This window comes from Sinocyclocheilus anshuiensis, unplaced genomic scaffold (genome assembly GCF_001515605.1).
Source record: "Sinocyclocheilus anshuiensis isolate Anshui unplaced genomic scaffold, SAMN03320099.WGS_v1.1 scaffold819, whole genome shotgun sequence".
Lineage (NCBI taxonomy): Eukaryota > Metazoa > Chordata > Actinopteri > Cypriniformes > Cyprinidae > Sinocyclocheilus > Sinocyclocheilus anshuiensis.
The window spans coordinates 205,655-227,779 of NW_015548238.1; the positions used below are offsets into that span (position 1 = coordinate 205,655).

General features: G+C 37.8%; 1 protein-coding gene across 2 annotated transcripts in view; it reads right to left on the reverse strand.

Moving 5' to 3' along the window:
- Positions 1-21,552, reverse strand: part of LOC107654794 (phosphatase and actin regulator 3-like) — a 70,934-nt gene extending 49,382 nt beyond the window's left edge. Inside the window, exon 1 of one of the 2 annotated variants that reach the window (XM_016442047.1) lies at positions 2,574-2,717. Coding sequence is in view for 1 of the 2 variants with exons in the window: in XM_016442046.1 (XP_016297532.1) it covers positions 21,305-21,410 (106 nt within the window). In the remaining variant the exon portion in view is untranslated. Of the gene's footprint in view, positions 1-2,573; positions 2,718-21,304 lie in introns of those variants that run through there. The other variant, XM_016442046.1, reaches the window with a different exon arrangement.
- Between the last annotated feature and the right edge of the window lie 573 nt (positions 21,553-22,125).

The following is a 22,125-nucleotide window of genomic DNA, read 5'->3' on the forward strand; positions in this document are numbered from 1 at the left end:
TTGGATGGGTTAAATGCAGAGCACACATTACGAGCATGGGTCACCATACTTGGCCACACGTCATTTCACTTCACTATAAAAAGCTAATTTTTCAGACTAGACCAGCCAATGCACATGTGCAGCACTGGGCGCGCGTCTCAGAACGCTGACTGTTCTTATAGCAACCGGAGACTCAAAAAGCAGCTGCAGTGACACAATGACTTCATCAATTAGCGATTGGCTCTTTTGTTTAGAAAGTGGGACTATTCTGCCATATTGTGCATTGCACTCTTCCATTCATTAGTAATATAAGTGTACCCTCTTTATATATCTAAAGTCTTTGTTTTTACCTACTAAGTTGCGTGGTTGGAACTACAGCTCTCGAGCTGTGGTTTGAAGCACAGTTTCTTGTTAGCATGGCATATGGTTTTTAATAGATCATGCTCTTAAGCACAAGCTAACATGCAGTACAATCGATATCTGTCAGATATATACATAGAGTATATATATATATATATATATATATATATATCATTCTACATATTTTAGTTTGTCAAGAGAATGAAAGCTGTGTGTTTAAAGAGTGTGCATGTGTTAATGTGATCTAGTAAATAATGCATTGCATCTTTAATTTGCTAATCTTACTTAAGAGCATGATGTATTTAAGTCCAGATCACACTAACAAGAATCTATGAGAGCAGTAGTTTCAACCATACAGCTTTGCGATGCTATATGCAGTAATGGCACAGAGGAAGAATATAGTTGGAATCGCTTTAAAAAAAAATTCCAGCTGATGAATAATTACAATAGCCAATCAGAATCCACCTAACTTTAAAGAGCATTTAAAGTGGCAGATGACAAAACTGCAGCACATGCTTATAATAAACAGAATGTTACAGTCTGTTTGTGTGGACACTAATATAGTTACTGTTCTTGGTGTTAATAAATTAAAAGTAGGCTATTAATAAATTTCAGCATTAATAATAGAAATGCTTGCCTTAGCAGGCACCATTAAATATATAATCAGTAACGTAAAACAAACAATACAATAATTTGATGCTTCATTTAGTGAAAGCTTACAATAAATCATGCATCACACACACCGCTCTATGGTGGATCAATGCAATCAAAACAGGGCACAATTTCTGTAGTTTGAAGGCTGATATAAAAAAAATCGTTGACGAAAATAAAATTGCATTTATTGTATTTATTATGCCAAGGGTGGTGTGGTTCTTTCTGATGCGGCTAAATATTATCACAGTATGTGGTAAAGCATGGCAGCAAGTGGGTGATGGGATGGATCTCTGTAATATTAGTGGTGGAAAGGACGCACTCCCCTTCCAGCTAAGCTCTCCTTTAAAAAACAAAACAAACATAATCATAACAAAATCATTTATGTTTGTCGACATTTATTCATGCTGAACGTAGTAGCTGAGATCAACTCTGTGCTGTGTATCACACTCAACAAACTGCACATTAATGTAATGCATTTATATAAGAGCTCAGCATCACTGCTATCACAAGTAACGTTTCAATAGAGAGCAGAGGATGTAATGCAGCGTAGATTTCTCCAAGATGCTGGTGTGGTGCAGTCAGACAGAGCCCAGACGATGTAAAGCAGGTCAGCTGTTCATGTCTTCCTAAACCAGCAGTGCAGAATCCAGGTCAAGCCTTTTAGTTACTGCAGCTAAAACACAACCCAGGGTCAGAGCGCCGTTGCCATGACGACTCCTCTGGATGCTGCAGCACAGCCCCTCTGAGGCGCAGCATCACTAACGGGGGTTGCTGGGTGGATGGGGAGGCTGTTGCCACGCAGAGCGACTAGAAACCCACGAGAGCCAATCGGAGTTGAGCTCCGCGGAACACACACCAGGCATCCCTCTATTTATAATTTCTAGATGTTGTTTTGAAGAATTTATCATGGGATGCTCAGAAGCGACTGGAGAGATGTAGTGCATGTCATTCATATCGAAATATATATATATGAGTAAACCCCACGTGATGAACCCCCACACGGCTTTCCCTGAATTATGAAGGTGATCTGGTGTTTTCCGTACTCTCTCTGTACGCTGCTTGAGTGTTTCATAACATCTGCACAAGACCTCTTCTGTTATTAGACTGTGAGAAAATAAATCAGTAGGAAGTTCTTCAACAGAAGCCAATACAAAAAAACTCTTCCCTTGACCATGAAACCAGGGTGTGAAATAATGGTTGTAATGGGGTTTTCACCCCCCACACATCTTTATTGTTATTTAAAGTAGGCTAACAAGGCACTGATATTTTGGAAGCAACGTCTTGGTGAACGTCTGTGGGGTCTTCAGTTGCGATTGCTATAGTTAAAACTCAAATTCTGCAAGTTGCTTTGATTCGAAGCACGTCAGATTTAGCATGAATTATGCTTTTGGTGCAAATAATGTAGGCCTAAATGCAAATTTAGAACATATTTGAAATGCTACTTCACACTACATCCAAGCTCAGTCAGTAACTCTCAGAAAAAAAATACAAATAAAAATAAATCAAAATTCTTCTCCTCATGCATAACAAATAAACTGATGAATTCAATAGAATAGATGTTTCATAATAAATGCACTTACGTGTCTTTTCAGTAACTTCCCGCAGACGCTCAAGAGTTCAGCCCGTCCTGCTGTGTCTGTGTGTGTCACGATCAAAATGTGTGAGAACAAGGACAGCTGGACTTTGAATCTTCCCTGCTTCCATGAACACGACAAAACATTCCTTATCACTGATGGGAAGCGAGCAGTCATTCCCGCAGCGCTCCGTCAGCAGAATCACTCACGTGCGCGCAGCATCATCCCGCGCCCTACAGTAACCCAGCACCGCGCGAGAGAAAGAGCATTTCATTTCATTAATGTGTGGTTGCATTCTTGCATAAATGCATTATAAAAGCATATGTGCACTATATAGTCTTCTGAAGTCATAACATGCTTTATGTATCTTTGCAAAAATCATAACTATTTAAAAATATAAGACAAGAGAAAAATGTTGGTTTAGATGGGACATAACATGTAAACTATCCATTAACATGTCACATCTCATAATAGGCCGCAACGCAGTCAAGGGCACATGAGTTAACTGGTAAACACTCAGCGGCTCTTTCTCTGGGTATTTTGAAAGCATTTTCTCTTTCATTACACATCTGGAGTCACATAGGCTTAATTATGAAATCATGTTCACTACAAAATGAATTGCTTTATTTCACACTCAGATGTCAGCTGCAGCTCCTCAGTGCCAAGACTGCTTGTTTACATCATACTACCGCTATTGAGAGCGTGCTGATGGACATATGACTTCCTGAATTGCTGCTGAGAAAGCAATCATTCTGAATAGAGATTATGGCATTTAAGAGTAGAAATTAGAAATCTGGCTTCAGAAGAAGTTGATTGTCTGCTTGAACATCTTCGTTTGTGTCTCACAGAAAAAGAAAAAAAAATCATTTTGGGTGTCCAACTGTCCCTTTAAATGACCATCATAACATCACCAACACAGCTACATTATTATAGCAAATAACAGTATGTTGAACATCCAAGAGAGCAGATGAGAGGCTGATGGCGTATAGGAAAATGTCAAGAGGTTTGTTTGCTTCCATCTCTTCATGAGCCTTCATTTGCTTGCTAACAAATTGGCAACACAAACTAGGTCATGATGTAAAATTGATTAGTTGTGGTCCAATTTCTTAAATGTTTCATCACATTGATCTGTGTACGTAATTACCACATAATGGGAGTCCCCCATGGATCGAGACTCCTCTGGACCGAGCATTTAATGTTTGTTTATTGTGATAGCAGCTCAGAATCTAATTCTCTTCTTGATTTCACATCGTTCAGAGCTAATATGAACACTGATAAGGATGAAGTGAAGTTAACTAGCGTCTGAAGACTGTAGCGGTAAGTAAATCCAGCGTAGCGTTAGTTCTGGCAGGTCACGTTAGTCAAGCTCGCATCAGCTGACTCTCAGCTGATCCCCATCAACCTATGGGAATACAACACCTATCTAAGCATTCATATATAAGGTCCCGCAGTAGTATCAGCAGTTTTCGCATTGCTCAATAGCTAATTACCCTCCTCCATCCCCAACTCCTCCTCTGTCAGTCAGGATTCAGCCTTCTGATTCTCCTTTGAATCTGACTAATTCTAAAATGTGTACATAACGTTATTGAACTTTAACGATATCTGCAATACATTTATGTTGTTCTGTTCTGTTTAGCCTGGGGGGTTATTCTTGCCCAGAACGGAACCATACCGCCAATCCAAACTGTATGCTAATTGTCAATCATCTTTGACGATAGTGGTCCTGACAGAACGTCGCATTAAAGAGAGAAAGTATCTCTGAGGACTTGTAATGGAGATCAGTCAATATTTAGAAATATTGTATTACAGACACAATCGATTGCGGTCGGTGCAGCATAAATGCTGTTTAAAGTTTTCAGTGGTTGTCGGGCTCATGGGAGTGGAGTCAACAACATCAGAGTAGATGTCTGGCATGAATCAAAGCATCAGACGTATGCAAAAGAATATATCTACTGTCACAGAACTACAGAGTGCTTTATGGTTGATTTTTCTGTGCTAAAACCACACTTTGACCATTTAGAATACAAAATATTTATGGCCCAGGACTGTCAGCAGACACACAACAGCAATAGTGTTTACATTTAGCATTAAATATGCATCGGCATTGAGTTCAGCATTTCTTTCAGGCCTTGGGAATTCAGTCATGCTGAACTTTAGAGACTGAAGGGATGAATATGGAAGAATGTGATTTGCCTCGACTCACACAGGACGCCAGACTGTGACTTTGTTTCGTTCTGTATCAATAGTTCATTCCCTTTGAAACACGCCTGGAGCAACTTCCATAGAAGTGTTTTTTGTTTGTTTTTTCCAGAAAGCTATTGACAGTATATCGACTCAATTAATGCACAAAGAAAAAGAAATGTATATGAATGTGCCCATGGAAGTCATTTTCAACACAAAATGTTGCCATCAAAGGGGCGCAGCACAGCAGAAAAAGGTTTTGTGTTTGTGTATAGGTATGTCTGAAAGCGTTGCGTCATCCAGCATCATTTCCCAGGCTTAACTCTGCAGCAAAACAGCCTCATGTGTGCTTGTTTGTCTTGAATGTTTTTGAGTGGGAGGCTTATTGTTATTTTTAATCATAGAGACCGGAAATATAGGGAGGAAAGTGAGCGTGACTTTAACTAATCATGAATTTATTGGGTATACAGTAGCACAGTGGTGTTACAAACAATTAATTTGATTGTTATTACCGGTAATTAAATTTGCTTATATGATATGCTACTGTTCAAAAGTTTGGGGTCAGTAATATTTTTTATTTATCAAGGATGCATTAAATTGATCAAATGCGACAGTACAGACACTGATAATGTTACAAAAGATTTATAGTTCAAATAAATGCTGTTCTTTTGAACTTCAACAAGGAAACACGGTTTCCACAAAAATACTGGGCAGCACAACATTTTCAGCATTGATAATAATCAGAAATGTTTCTTGAGCAGCATATTAGAATGATTTCTGAAGATCATGTGACACTGAAGACTGGAGTAATGATGCTTAAAATTCTACTTTGATCACAGGAATAAATTGCAAATTTTAAATATATTTCAATAGTAAACAGTTATTTAAATTGAAATAATATTTCACAATGTTACTGTTTTTACTGTATTTTTAATCAAATAAATGCAGCTTTTGTGAGCAGAAGAAACTTCTTTCAAAAACATTTAATCGATCCTAAACTTTTGAATGGTAATCTTTTATATTTAAATGTTTAATTAAACAGTAATATTTATGAATTATATTATTTATTATATCATAACAATACTTAAAAAAATCTTCAAAGCATATATCTTAAATCATGCTCATAAAAAGACATGTATTCCACTGCCACCAGTAACCAGAGGCTCTATAGTCTCGTATGTGGTAATGAGAAAGATCATGTGGGATTCCTCTGAGACAGATAAAACAGCCACAGGTTTGGAAAGTAGCCAGCTCTATGACAGTGAGCCTTACAGCAGTCTGAGGTGAGCATGAGAATGACTAATGACTAATGCATCATTCACTTCCACAGGGCTAAATGTTCTCCATCTCTCCTGAGCAGCACAGATGCCTCACAGAGAAAGGGAACAGCAGTTACAAAACTGCACTTATGAAACCGGTATATGCCACTGCAGTGCTGTGCTTCAGCAAACCACTAATACACAGATGCATTAAAACTGAAACGTCTGATTGTGACAATGTCTCAAATATGGCATGGAAATAATTCATTCTATGTCTTCTGTGAATATTCAGAACAGAATATTCTGAGAAAACTCAGTTCCACACAGCTTGCTTGAAGTGCACACGACACATTTTGACTGCAGAAGGATTTAGTTATAAACATGCTGTAGCTCCTGGACACCACAGTAAATGTAATGAAATCCAAGCAGTTTGTGAAACAAACAACTGCTGTCGTGACCATAATGCAAGTACCCATTCAGCAGCTAAATGATGTGCGGATGTCTTATAGGGTTGCCAGACTCAGCAGAGGAAAACAAGGAACACTCTCAGTTTTTCTTGTTAGGAAACTATGAGAAACTCTCCATTTAATTACAGCACATCTGAGACGTACACGACTGACTATATTGTAAACAAAAATGAAAAGCTACCCAGCGTGTAGAAATGAAAGAGCAGATGAAAGTCTAATTATGTGACATGCATTTGAGATCCAATCAATGTTTGATCCAATCTATGGTTTCGGGAAACACTGAATTGATGGACTGTGTTGGTGACAATGAAATCTGCGACCATACTGGCTAACAACACTTTTCTCTAACTTGAAAAAGCCATAGTGGTCAACCACTTGTGAAAAAGAAGTGAGCTTAGCACTTATAGTGCATTTGTAGTGTGCTAAACAAAAATGAAAAGCTACCCAGAGTGTAGAAATGAAAGAGCAGATGAAAGTCTAATTATGTGACATATGCATTTGAGATCCAATCAATGTTTGATCCAATCTATGGTTTTGGGAAACACTGAATTGATGGACTATGTTGGTGACAATGAAATCTGCGACCACACTGGCTAACAACACTTTTCTCTAACTTGAAAAAGCCATAGTGGTCAACCACTTGTGAAAAAGAAGTGAGCTTAGCACTTATAGTGCATTTGTAGTGTGCATAAAATCTTTAGAGTATGTTAAAAAAAAAGCCTGTACTTGCAGATAATATAATATTAATGAAATAAAAGGCCACTTAATTGTGTATAAAGAGAGTCACTTTCATGCCTGTTTCTTAACACACTTAAGTACACTTTTAAAAAGTGTGCTTTGTAATAAAGTCAATGTAAAAGTTTGATTTTAAGATACATTTTAAATCATGTTTTAATAATCTTTTGTTGTGCTTGTTGTACACTTATTTTGATTGATATTTTGAACTCTAGAATCTAGTGTATTATTCAGTATTACATTTCAAGTTAATATATTTTGCATGTACTAAATTGCAGCTTCATCATGTGTTCGTCAAATGTGTAACTACAAATATATTGAAATACATTACATTCAAACAAGAAATGGCATTGAAGTATATTTTAGTTGATCATAAATGCTTAGGAGTACATTCAGAAATACACTTTAACCATATTTCAAAGACAGTACAATTATGAATTTACATATAACAATGCACTTAAGCGTAATGTAATGTAAGCCCTACTTGAGTGGGTCAAAAAAAAAACACTCTTAATAATTGCATTTAATATAAACTTTAACTATTATACATTTTCATTCAAATGTAAATCACATTCAGTTAAGTGTTTAAAAACATTACATTCAGTTCGCACTTAAGTATATTATTTTAAAGTAGATTATTTCCATAATAAATAATCTTTTTAAAAGTATGCAATAGTGTACTTCTTTTTCACAATATGAATTTACATATAACAATGCACTTAAGCGTAATGTAATGTAAGTCCTACTTGAGTGGGTCAAAAAAAAACTCTTAATAATTGCATTTAATATAAACTTTAACTATTATACATTTTCATTCAAATGTAAATCACATTCAGTTAAGTGTTTAAAAACATTACATTCAGTTCGCACTTAAGTATATTATTTTAAAGTAGATTATTTCCATAATAAATAATCTTTTTAAAAGTATGCAATAGTGTACTTCTTTTTCACAAGAGTAATCGAGTTTGAAAACGTTTACTCTGCAAAACATTGAAATAATCAGTCATATTTTCAAAGTGGATTTTGCTGTTGCCTGAGGGATGAAAATCCTGATTTCTTGAGACCATAAAAATCTCTTATTTATATATGTTGTTGTTTTTCAACAGTTTCTAAATGAGAGCACAATCAGAGGGGACTGACGATGAGTCCTGACTCATGACCTGTCTGAGTGTGTTGTTTTTCTCTCAATCGCTCGTTCTCGCGCTTGCTTTGATGTGTGGGAGAGCGGTAGCTACATCCGTCCTGCTGGGCATCAGCATGCTGCCCTAATTACCGCCCAAAATGAGGGAAAAGCTCTCCATTCCACATGCAAAACATCCTACATTTTCATGCTGTATGGCTTAACATGTTCATTTCAATATTTTATTCTCTGATTGGCATGTTAAGATCTAGGCAACATATTATTTAGGAGGCGTCTTCGAGAGCAAGATTGTACATTTTGAGGAGTATCGGGTGGGTGTGTTTTTTCAATGTGCGTATTTTGGTGTTATTCAGTTCTGCAAGCATTTAGGTCAATGTGTGCATCATTCATAAAGACACTTGCAGCAGTCAGGAGTGCATGGTTGATGGCTCTTAACTGCACTCCCTTAGGGCCATTTCAAATTAGCATGGCATGGAAATAAAAAAGCGTAACATAGGATTGAACGACTTATGGGGCTCCCTGTGGAGGTCAGTAAACCCAACCCCCAAACACACATGACCGTATGGGATATTCTGTGGTTCACAACTGGTTTGAATTCAGGACCCAATACAGGAACAAATTTGTAAACACAGATAGCCTTAAAATGAGACTCTGTGGAGTATGAATGAATTAATGAACAGTTGAACAGTATTGATGTCCATCATTAATTTACCACAACAATCCATCAGATGACTTTGGAAGAATTGGAATATAGTGCACAAGTCATATAGATACTTTTATTCTTTTTTGGGGTGCTTTTGCATCCATTTTTGGAGCTTGAACACTTCCGTCCCCATTATAATTACATGGAAATGTGCAATAAATAATTTTTTTTGTTTTTTTTTCTCTTTTTTTTTGTTTGTTCTTCTTTTTTATTTATTTTTTTGTTCCACCCAATAAAGTAACATACAAAGTGAGGGTGAGTAAATAATGACAGAATTTCACATTTTTGGCTGAAATATTCCTCTTTAGTTTTAGTTTGCATTATTTTGTTCATGGCTTTCGCAGTTTAGGCCCTGTCACTGAATGTTTGAATGGATGCACAGACTTCAACATCAACAGCATAAGAGATCAAAAGCATCTTCTCCTCCTTTTTGTGATAAGCCTGTTTATTTTGCTATCCTGCCTATTAATGATTATAGAGTTGCTTTTTATTGTTTGCACTGAACTGTTTTTTCCCCTGTAGTCTGCAATCTTTAAGGAAAAACTTAAAATGTACATCCCCCTCAGGCCATAATAACACTTCCTCCAGTGAAAAAGTCCATCTCGTGTTGTCTCTCATGTCAAAATCCACCCACATATGTGTTTAGAGCTGTTTTGGCTTGTAAACGGTACTTGATCTGTGCAGATTTCTCTCCTGATTCAGAACAGATGACTTTTTCATCAGAGGAAGCGTTATTATGGATAGAGGACTTGTATTTTGTGAAAGTAAAGGTTTAAAGTTAAAAAAACCTCTTAATGCTGGATTTGTTTCAGCTTTTGTCTTCTCCAGATGTTAACTGATGGACTGGAGTGCTGTGGATTACTTGTGGATTATTGAGATGTTTTTCTTGCTGTTTGGACTCTCATTCTGATGGCACCCAATCGCTGTAATGCTAAGCTTCTCCAAATCTGCTCCCATGAACAAACAAACACATCTGCATCTTGGATGGCCTGAGGCTGAGTACATTTTTAGCAGATTTTCATTTCTGGGTGAATTATTCCTTTAATAGAACAAACTGGCACCCCACTTTTCCATCTTAACCCATTGTTCTGGTTTGTTTTGCATCCTTTGGTTTATGCTGAATGGTGTGCATGCCAGTCTTTTCCCGCCGTCTCGTTTCTCAAGAGCTGTTGGCGTCTGAGCTAATCTGCTCTCTGGCGGCGTGTGCAAATGTCGATTTAATGAAGTGTGGAGTGTCTTGAGTGATGGCTACAGTTCATAATCTCTCTGCTCTCTCAAGCCTGCTTTTGCGAGCTCGTCAGAGCAGAAACAAACACTCTCACTTTTTCTTTCAAGCTCCAGCTATCTTCAATCAGAGGTCCCGCCTTCCGCTGTCACTCATCCAAACCATCCAATGGGAGTGAGGTGTGTCAGGGCCCTGGGAACATCATAATTCTGCCCGTCGTGGTGCTCAGCTTGGGAAGTCAAGGAAAGCTCTGCCTGGTACTGTGTGGGAGGGGAACCGAGTCAAATCGAAGTTTGACTACAAGCGTGTGTATTCGGTTTTACAAACGTTGCTGTCAGTGTGACAGATTACAACTAGTCCTGAGCGAACTCAGTGGAGAATAGAGCCCTGAAAGAGCACACAGTGTGATGCACCTAAAGCTCGGACTTTCAACAGGCATTTACTTCACCCTACGAAGACCAAAATAATAATCAAAAGACATTTGCTTCAGATCATATTCAACTAGTGTGATGGGCTGCAAAGTTTCTTAGCATTCTGGTGTTTTAGGATTAGTATTGACTAATTAAAGTTGTCATCATTTGTGAATATTCTTGTTCTCCTCATTTGAATTATATTACATTTCAGGAGTACAGCATACACTCTAAAAAATGCTGGGTTAAATACAACTCAGCGCTGGGTAAAATATAGACAAACCCAGCGATTGGGTTGTTTTCAACCAACAGTTGTGTTAAATGTTTAACCCAACCTTCTGGGCAGTAACCCAACCACTGGGTCAAAACAACCCAGTCGCTGGGTTTGTCCATATTTTACCCAGCGCTGGATTGTATTTAACCCAGCATTTTGGAAACCCAGCGCTGAGTTGTATTTAACCCAGCATTTTTTAGAGTGTACAGATGTGCTCACACTATTGACGACAACTATAAAGATAACTATAGCAATAATTAGCATCCACGCGGTTGTCGGATGGAGTAGAATAGAGTGCTTTTTAAAGCTTTACATTTACAGTTCACATTATAGTTATCATGCTTGGTGTAAACGGGCCATCTATTTTCCAAACCGCTTGTCCTATGTAGGGTCACGGGGAGATTATTACAAATATGAATCAATAATTGACAATTCAAAATAACAAACTATAAATAATATAATCAATTAACTATATAATAAAAAAAAGTATTTGGGATGTTTGATAAGTACTAATTAATATAAAAAAAATATCAAAAGGACTTCTATGTAAAACATGTCATGTTTAATTAATTTGGTAAACATAGATTTAGTTTTAACTGATTCAATATGAAAATTTACTTTTAATTAGGTGAAACAACATGCAACACCAATACAGAGCGTTCCAGATCTTGACACATTAATATAAACAACGTAGGTTTATTACAATATTGATCGAGTTTTTGTGAAATTGGAATGAATTTTCAACGCAATTCTACACCAAAAAAACGGAGTAGGATTTACTTTGAAACAATTTTCACTCAGAAATGTCTAACACATTTCACAAATGATTACAAGGAAACAGCAAGTGACACATTTATTTAGACGTGAAATCAGTCTGAAATGATATTTTCTTGTAAAATATACTCCGATAATCTTTGTTTTATTTACAACCTTAAAAAATCATTTTACCGTGTAGAATGACCCAGCTCTAATGCTGCATTTCAACACTGGTACTGTATGGCTCTGTCCCTCAACGCTCTGCACATACACAGTGAAACTGAAGGTCACTTAAGACTGATGGGTCATTGGTGACCTTGAGCAGAACTTGCCCAAAGCGCAACACACCGTAACCCCCTGCTGTCGGCCAGGTGGCCACGTAACAAACACCGCAGTGACACTGGATGGGAACCAAAAGCGCTTGCAATCCCCCACAAGCCACCAGATCTGACTCATTCCTCAGCAGTCTGAGCATACAGTCGATTGTTTTGGGATGTACTAAGGACTTCTATGGGCTTCCACAGTGTAAACAAACTTGAATAACTGTTGTCTCAGCAGTAATGAGTCTTCCACAGAGGCTGTGTAGATCCATTTGGCAGGGCCTTTCGTCTCTTAACCTCCCTCTTTAGCACCATTTTCTCAGTCCTCAGGGGAACATGCAGGTAGGTGCCTTTTTATAGACCTTCTCCTTTTTCTGACACTTCCCAGCATGCCTCAAATAATGTCATAGGACTCTCATTTATTAATGTCCCGTCTCCTAAACACAGCTTTAAGAACAGAGGTCAGAACACATTATAATGCAAACAGGACAGTGGATACAGAGTCCTTGCAGTAAAGTCCTTATCACAAATTACACCCAGACAGGGTGATCAGGACCCCGATGCCATGTGAGGACGACTTGTATCCTTCTGAAGGAAAGGTTAATTACCTGATAAATAAATGCATGGAAATGAAATGTTGATTTGAGTCTAGTGTTGGGAATCAATTCATTTTTAAAAGAAATAGGTGCACTATTATTTCATGGTGACACTGCACTGCTACTAAATAATATTTATCGAAGCTGTGAGATTGCAGTCTGAACATAATGATGTAATGCAGTGAAAGATAAAAAAAAAATACTAGGCTGTGTGAAACAATAAAAAGACAATAGCCAAAAATACACCTTTCTGTTGTGTTATTCTCTCTGGTTGCACGCAAAAACAACAAACATACAGCAAGCAGCATTGCAAAATTATCCTAAAGGATATTAATGAAGTGGTTATTTGTAATGGATCAGTCAAAAAGTTTCAGGAATCGTTAATTTAATCATTCAATCTGCACTACAGATTGTCTTGAATGGTCTCTTTATCGCCATCTGTGGTTGAAATAAAATTGCATGTCATTAGCCGAGTAATTATTTAAATGGGTCATATGATGTTGCTAAAAAGAACATTATTTTGTGTATTTGGTGTAATGAAATGTGTTTATGCAGTTTAAGGTTAAAAAAACACATTATTTTCCACATACTGTACATTATTGTTTCTCCTCTATGCCCCGCCTTTCTGAAACGCGTCGATTTTTACAAAGCTCATCGGTCTGAAAAGCGAGGTGTGCTCTGATTGGCCAGCTATCCAGTGTGTTGTGATTGGTCGAATACCTCAAGCGTGTGACAGAAATGTTACGCGGAAAAATTGAAATCGCATCATATGACCCCTTTAATGTCGCCTAATGCAGATGGAATCACTGTTGTGACTGTTTGACAAATATGACATAAACATGCAAATGGAAATGACCTCACCCGACAGCTCAATATCTAGTCTAATCTACAGACCGGGTGTCCGTGTACTTTTGCGTCCATTCATTTTTAGTTTTTTAACAGTTGTATTTTTAAATGCTATGTTGAAAACCAAAATTGACAGTAGAACTGTACACACGAAATGCTGCACGAGAAAGTAAAATATTGACTTCTTTTCAGATTTTTGTTAATAACTTTTTGCACCTTTAATAAACATTTTCAAAATGCACAAACTAATATGGAAAAAAAAGTCGATTTTACAAGTCGTTTTTGGACAAATTAAAAGTAATGCTTCTCCCGCACGTTCGATTGAGAGCTACAGTCGTCTCTACAATGCAGAGTCATAATACATGACTTTATAGTATGATTTTAAAATAGACATTGTAGAATCCTGTCCCATCTTCGTGAAGGGCGAACAACATGTTTAGAAATGGTCTGGCTTAGGGCAAATATATACTGTAAATATAATACAAAAATACATAAAAATATAATTTCTCCAGACACAGGCTGGCCCTGTTCCAGAATCAAAACACTGAGGATGCTTCTGAAATAAGTGAAGGTGTTGTAGCCCTTAATGCACATTTTTGCCTTTTGTCCTTTGTTGTGGTTTTTACTATCATTGCCGTTTCCAGTGAATGCTGCATTTGTATGCAATGCATATTCCCGAAACTCTGCAGCCTGTCCTCCCACTGTTCCTCTTAGAAGCATGAAAAACAAAACCTCTGAATGGACTATGGCCAAGACAGTGCACAAGGAGCACTTCCTTAAAAAAGCTGCCACTCATTTCATTTAATCGCGATCTCACAAATTTCCGTTATAATCGATGAATCTCTTTACACTGCACAATTATTCTCTTATTAACATCGTGTCTACACTTTGTTTATTATGATGAGAGGATTCGCGAGGTTGTACAACTCAGAAGTCAGCACTGAACAAAACTACGGCATTTTGAACAGTGAGTGGATTCTGAATTAAAACACCTCTGATTGGCCATTGCATTCAAGAATAAGATAAGAATAAGATAATGCCCAGATAGCAAGATGTCTGTTAAAGATGGCTTCATCTGGAAAGCATCTGCTGTGTACAAGCATCTGATAGACGTCTGTAAGATGTCAGTTTTACATACATTCTAAATCATAAACATCTTAAAGATATCTTCTAAACATCTATTTGACATCTGATAGGAAACGTCCTATAGACGTATTGGATATGAGCAAACTCTCTAAAAAATACGTGTTGCAGATGTAAATGCAGACGTCAAATAGATATATGTGTGCTATCAGGGCACTGATTAATAGAATAAGCAGACACAAACTCATTTCATTTTCATTTTTTTTTTCTATTAATCAGTTTCAGAACCATTAAAGTAGTAACCGCATTTTCCATATTTCATTTTTGTTAAAAACTGAAAAATGAATGGATGCAAAAGTACACGGACCATACACGACCCAATTCATTACTATTTTGCATTTTGATGAACTGCAAATTTGTGTGAATTCATACAATCTCATTTGTATGTTTATATGCTTTTTTTTTTTTTTGCTTTCGTCACACTGATTTTCATTTTTGTACAAATGAAATTGTACAAATTCATACAAAATTGCCATCTCGTAAAATAGATGCGTTTCTCATTAGATTGGGTTGGTGGAAATGGAATCGGACCCAGATTTGTTTAAAAAGTTAAAGAAACAAACAACAGCTGACCAGGCCCACATAAAATCTGTGTCTGCAAGCAGAACTCCACAGAAAGCTCCTCAGACTTCAGCAGAATTAGAACGCAACTCATTCACAATGTTTTACACATTCCCTCTCCCTTACATCTTCAATATTGAACTATTTGGGCTGATTTGATCGTACTTTTAGACGGTTTGAAGGAAATGGAGCTGGCAGGTCTCTAACAGCTCTGCCTGTGTCGTCCTCAACCTCAGCAGTGCGCTTACGTCTCTTTGAAGAGCTCCCTCCTGCATGCTCTGGATTAATCACCGCTCTGAATATTCACTGCAAAAATCCTACAACGGCTAAATATAGATGGCTGATTAATAAAACATGAATACAAATGAGGTGGGGGGTCTTAATCTAATAGTCCTAAAATCAGTGGAACATTTAAGAGTCTCATCCAATGAAAATAAGGGAGAATCATGGGTAGTCTTTGAAGTACATGCAAAACTGATCCAATAGGGTCCTGTCGATTAGAGGAGGAGGATAATCCAGCTCAAGACACCCTTGGAGCCACTCTGGGGACAAAGAGACTGATCTGCAAAGCTTTATACTGATCTGTGACCAGCTCTCCCATCCCAAACACTAACCATCTGCAGACTTCAAATGGGGCTAAACTGATCTAAGATCAGTATGGAGGAAAAATATCAGGAAGATTTTTACACTTTCTGTAGAAAACATGAGTAGTGATTGTTCATGCAAAAATTTCCAGTGCACTGATCACGTGTTTGCCAGGGGTTTGCTGTAAGGTTTTCCGAGGTGTTCTGAGTTGTATAGTGTGTTGCTATTTTATTTCTTTTTTTTTTTACCCGCAAAGTCAAAAATGTCCACCCCAAGTCTCTGTGATATTCTGTAGTCCCTAAATATGATTCAAGAAATAAATATATAAATGATAAAATAAATGATAAATGAAAACGTCTCAGGTTACTTATGTAACCATGGTTCCCTGAGTAGGGAACGAGACACTGCGTCCTCTAGGGGCCGCTATGGGGAACGCCTCGTCGTGACCCGTGTCACCCCTAGAGGACGCAGTTCGAAGTTCCCATGAACGGGAACCTATTTTGTTGTCTGGCAGGTGAAAAATACAGTCACAAAAAAGCAAACCTCGCCTCAACAAGCCAAATGATTTGAAGTATTCATGTCCTTGTCAAGCAGTATAAGTTATGTGTTTAAGTATTATACTTAAGGCCAAAGTATACTTCAGTTTTTACATGTATGCAAGGTCGCACGTGCGCATCGACTTGGTTTTGCAGTAATCAGTTTTTCCACAAGGTGGCAACACTGGCCCGGGCTGTTGTTTCACAGTAGAAAACGAAACCAAAGAGACAGGACTACAACAAAACAGCAGAAACTGTAACAACAACAGACGGTTGCATTGACAAGCGCTTGTGTAAGAGGGTTATGAGACAGCAGCAACTTTAGTTTAATAGAATACAAATACATTTTTATTGCTCATGACTTTCTAGAGCACATGTGTCGACCGCCTGCATTTGCCTACACCTCAAATGGACTATACTTTGAAAGGCTACGCATACAAATGTGCAAAAAAAAAAAAAGAAGTATACTTGGACCCTTAAAGTTAGGGGTCTTTAAAAATCTCCAACCCTATCAGCCTAAAACACAAACACTAAATGTGTTGGGTGCTATAGAGCACTGCAATGATAATCTTCACAGGTGAACACAAGTTTTATGAATATTGAAGCCTAAAAACAATTGGCAGAAGTAAAAAGCTAAATGTACGCTATAAATGAACTACACCATGGTCACATAGCTTCAACGTTACCATCAAAAATAACAACTATTAACACAATGAGGCTGTGAAAGCGACTAGTGAGTAGATGAGTTTACCTGTTTGGCGTGATGATGTTTAATGTCCTTGACCTTCAGGACGATGGCACCAGTGCTAAAACGCAAAACCGTTTGTGGGTTTTGGCCTACAACAATACATCACCCCTGCAGTACTCTATTACATACACAGATCATTACAAGATAATCAATCTGAGACATGTGCATGTCAGTGGAAATTACAGTTCATGGCCTGTAAATGTTGCTTCAGCAGCTGACGAGTCAGTCTCCACATCCTGTCCAGTGAACTACACACAGCTACAACATTAAAAGACCCTTCAGTGGCCTGCTGCTACCCACCAGTGTGGAGGAAGGGCTCTTAATACTCCACAATTGGGATAACGAGTGGCTAACAAGTCAATGTTTAGCTAGTGTGGGCTACATCTGTGCAGATAGATTCCCTCTTCAACCCTAAACAATCTGTGCGACCATTCAGCTCTGCATCGCTGTCTGTTTGGACCGTAATACGTAAATGTGGCCCAAACATTCATGCATCTGCTGCACAGCTGATGCTCTCTCTTGTCCTCTCTTCAGCATTCCTCCTGTACAGTATCTGTTTATCTCCGTCTTTTCGAATGAGGGCTTTGGCTCTGTTTCTCAAGTGCAGGCTCAAGAGGCGAGATCAAAGCCACAGTGGGTGTGCTGCAGGGATGAAAGGCTTTGTTCTCACCAGTGAAAGAGACGAGAAGGCTTGGCCAGTGGAATCACCGCCATGTCGCATTTTGTTATGAAGCATGCTGCCAATATTCTGATGTGCACTGAGATGTGATTATATGGACTGGTGTGCATTTAAAGGGAAGAAATCTTCTCATCTTCTGAAAAAAGCACATATTGTCCAGTACTTTGGGACAGTATTTTCATGGTCTTGGTCTTGTCCAGTCACTACAGATACATTTTATGGTCTGTGCTGACTGGTGTATATGATTGGTTCTGAATCGTCCTCTTTTTGACTCAGACACGACCTACTCAGAATGAGTTTGTCTCAGCTACAACGCTGTTAACAAGTGCTGGTTGGAGTGCCACAACACTGAGCATCGCTGAGCTGCCTGTCAAATACTGTGTGCCTTTTGAGGAGTCTCTTGTTAGTCTGGTCATGTGGTCGCCGTGATTTTGCCAAGTAAGACATGTTCCTGGATCAACATCTTTTGATGATCCTGAATCAACATTATTTTCCAAAAATATAGACTTAACCCAATCCCTACCCCTAAACCTAACCCTACCCATAATTTATTCCTAAAATCAGTGGGAAATGATAGCTGATTAACAAGGGTGTAGAAGCACCTAATCCTGATTGTAAGCCTAAAACAGATATTTCCTGAAAAGTTATCTCTCAATTCTGATTGGTTGATTGGAATGATGTTCCAGGATCAACAAGGATGTTGATCCAGGAACATGTTGTACTTGGTGAAATCACGCTCACCATGGTCATGTGGTGTGTTCAAGTCCTTCTGGCAAGGTCTTATTTACGAGAATTTACAAAATCTCTATGGTCGGAGCAATGCAATACCAAAAATTAAGCAAGATCAACTCTACTTCTTCAAAATAATGAATAAAGAAAGTGCACTGGGAGTGTCTTTGCTTTTTTATGCTTTTATTTAGTTTATGAAGGTGCTGCAAATTCAGTCATTATATGTTCTATCATAATTGTACGATACTATCAAATTTTGTAATGTGACAGCTAGTTTTATTGTAAATGAAAAATGAATAATTTCCTATATATAATAATTTCAGCAAATTTACCATCAAAACAGATGCTGCGTTTATTGTGTTCTGCATATTTTCTCGTTCACACTTTTTGTAAGCTTTATATTCATCTGACTTGTAAATATGTTTTTTTTTTCCAACATGACTTGAACACATGCACCAATAGTGTCATGCAGCCAGTTTGTAAAGTTTGGTCCATTTTTGCAGCTTATTAAGGCCAAGAAATGCCCACTTTGACAGGAAGAGACTGTTTGACATGTAAACTGACAAACCTGACTTTGTTTTGCTTTTCTTTTTAGAAGGCATTGAGGGGCTGGATTATCAAAAATGCAAGAATAAAAAAATACAAAATAATTACACAGCAGAATTTCTGCTTGTATATATAGTTTTATCGCCGCTAAATGCAAAATAAAACTCTGAGTATCTTTTAAAGATTTACATTTTGCTTTATTCAAAGCACTTCACTGTGTATTCAAGGCATAGATTTATCAGTATATGTGTTCCTTGTCAAACATGACCTTGGCATTGCAAGCCATGCTGTACACTGTAAAAGTACAAATGTGCAGTTTGTCTTTTAAAAACAGCTTTTGTTGGTGTAACTTCATTAGGTTGATTCAGTCGCACTGAATAATACTTTTGACTTCAACAGAACCAGTGTATTTAGATGTTTCCACATGAATACATGTTAGGTTATGTAATAAAACATTTTTTACACCAGCTGAGTCCTAGAAGTTAATTAATGGCGATTTGAAATGTGTGTACTTCTAGCACAACAAAAGATTATTAAAACATGATGATTTATTGTACTTTACAGTCTTTTTTTTACATTACTAAAAAGTGCACATTTTAAAAGTATGTTTTCCTTAAATGTGTTAAAAAAGTGTACTTGTGAAAGTGGTGTTTTATTTAAGTAATATCACATTTTCTACGAGTACATTTTTAATTTTAAGATTTGAAGTGCACTACAAGTGCACAATAAGACAGTAATGTTAAGTTCAGTGTAACACATTACAAATAGTGCGAATTACGTAATCAGATTACTTACAGAGTAAGAAGCAAAGCAATGCATTACCTTCAAATTTACAAGAAAACATCTGAGTTACTTTTTCAAATAAGTTTCTTTGTTTTCCCATTTATTGACTGCCAGCTCTCCTGTCCCGTGTTGAGAGGAATTAGGAGTGATGTGCAGAGACAGAGGCACTTCATTCAGACTGAGGCTTATTCATTTCACCTTTGGTGTGAAAGGGTCTTTTACAGTTGCCAAAAATATAACTTTTGGGTTTTTTTTGTTATTAGAAATAAATAAGCAAACCCAGCTCAGGTGGCAAAAGTAATGCAATGCAATGCAATACAATTAGTTGATTTTTTTTTTAAATGGAGTAACACGGTTTTATAACCCATTACTTTAACCAACAGTGGTTTAGTTGCATCAACTTCGCATAATAAACCACAAGCAACAAGCAGCCCTCAAACAAACATACCCATATTAGTTACATGAGGATATAAATAAGGTTTTGACTAGTATAGCTAGACGCTGATTATACCGCAGTATCCAGTCCACTAACATGCCACATCATTTGGGAAAGTGTGCATCAGTTAAGTAAGCAACTATGTAAACATGTATTAAGCCGTTGATATGTTACTGGGCTGGTGTGATCAGCGACAAATGCAAGGATAAATGTTCACCACCTGTCTGTGTCCAAACAGAGAGCTTTTAACACATTTCAATCACTAATCCCACATTAGCCTTCCAGGGTGAGTAGTTTCCACATGCAAAAGAAAGTGATGCAGAAGTACGTTTAGAAATAATAAATGTTGATTATCACATAAACATAAGCGAGTAAATATTTATTGCGGCAGATACAAACCCATTTTCACCACTACAGAACTAGTCAGAAGCAAAAACTGCTTTCTCATGTACTCTCACTAAAATTAGTATTTTGGCCCTCAGCGACTGTACGATTGGAAAGGCTCTAATGAAGCCATTACAAACACTTTGCTACAACTTGAAGTAATGAAGGCTCGTCCTCCATTCAGTCATCCTTCCAGCAGCAGGATGAATCACAATCTAGCACATATTACTCAATGCAACTAAAGGTCAGTAAAAGAAACGATTCACAGCTGTAATTAGTAACGTGTGCTGCTGGGCAAATGCAGAGGACACTGAAGGTAAAAAGACTGGGCAAACACGTCGCTTTTAATATCAGGCTTTAACTAAATACTAAAACTAGCTCATCATGCTGGACTTTTCAGGATGTGCATCCATCAGTCATGGGGAAGCCCGGCTCGTCACAGCAGCATCAGCACCAGCACCGAGCACAGGATGAACAGAACACAGTCTACATGCCACTGAGGCATTTCATCAACAACATCAGCAGCAGCCAGTGGGCAATGCTGGAGTAAAGACATGCAGTCATGCCAATATTAGTGTTGTGTTTCTCGATAAACGGCAGCTGCTCCTATGTGTAGTAACTATCCCTCCGCCATGGTCAAATCAGATGTCCGCGCAGTAAAGAGATATGGGTTTTCTGCATGTAGATCACTCACCTGTGCTGTTCGTATAAACGACATGCGTGTCGGTAAGGATGCTCGGGTCACTTTGAGATCTTCCTCTCTGCACAACGCAATCTTCTGATCCATCTGATGTGGCCATGGAGATGAGAACAGATGATAATGTAGGAAAAGCCGATCTGTGTGTGGGAATATGAGCAGCGAGCGTGCTGCGGCGATGGACGTGATTCAGTTTGACAGCATCAGCATCAGCATCAGCAGCGCTGGAGGAGGAGAGCAGTGCGCGCGCGTGCGTGTGCTGATGGAGAGCCCAGGGACTGGAGGCGCATCTGGGTAGATTTTTTTTTTAAACATTATGAAACACATAATTGGTTATTATGGCATCCTTCGTGAGTTTTACAGGTGAAAGTGTAGTCATAATTGTCTATTGTCATGCAATCGTTGTTATTTGAAACGCATTCAAGAGAAGCGTGTTACAGTGATTTCTCAGAGGAACTACAGAATCATTAGCCTGTGACGCCCTCCTGTGGGCTCTTTATGACGTCTGATGATGATGAGAGGTGAAATAAAGTAAGAACAGTCTGATAGAATCGATCAGATCGGAATGATCCAAAGCAGTTTTTACATCAACAGTTCCCACCTAAACACAACACACAAGGCAAAATGTTGTGGGTTTTCACATAGGAGAGAGAGATATTCTTGTGATATTTAGGGTAAAACATACATTTCAGATTACTGAACATTCAAAACCAGTTTTAATATTAATATATATATATATATATATATATATATATATTGGTTATCTCGCTATAGAATTTACGATGTTTTTTTTTTGTTTTCTGATATCATAACTGTAT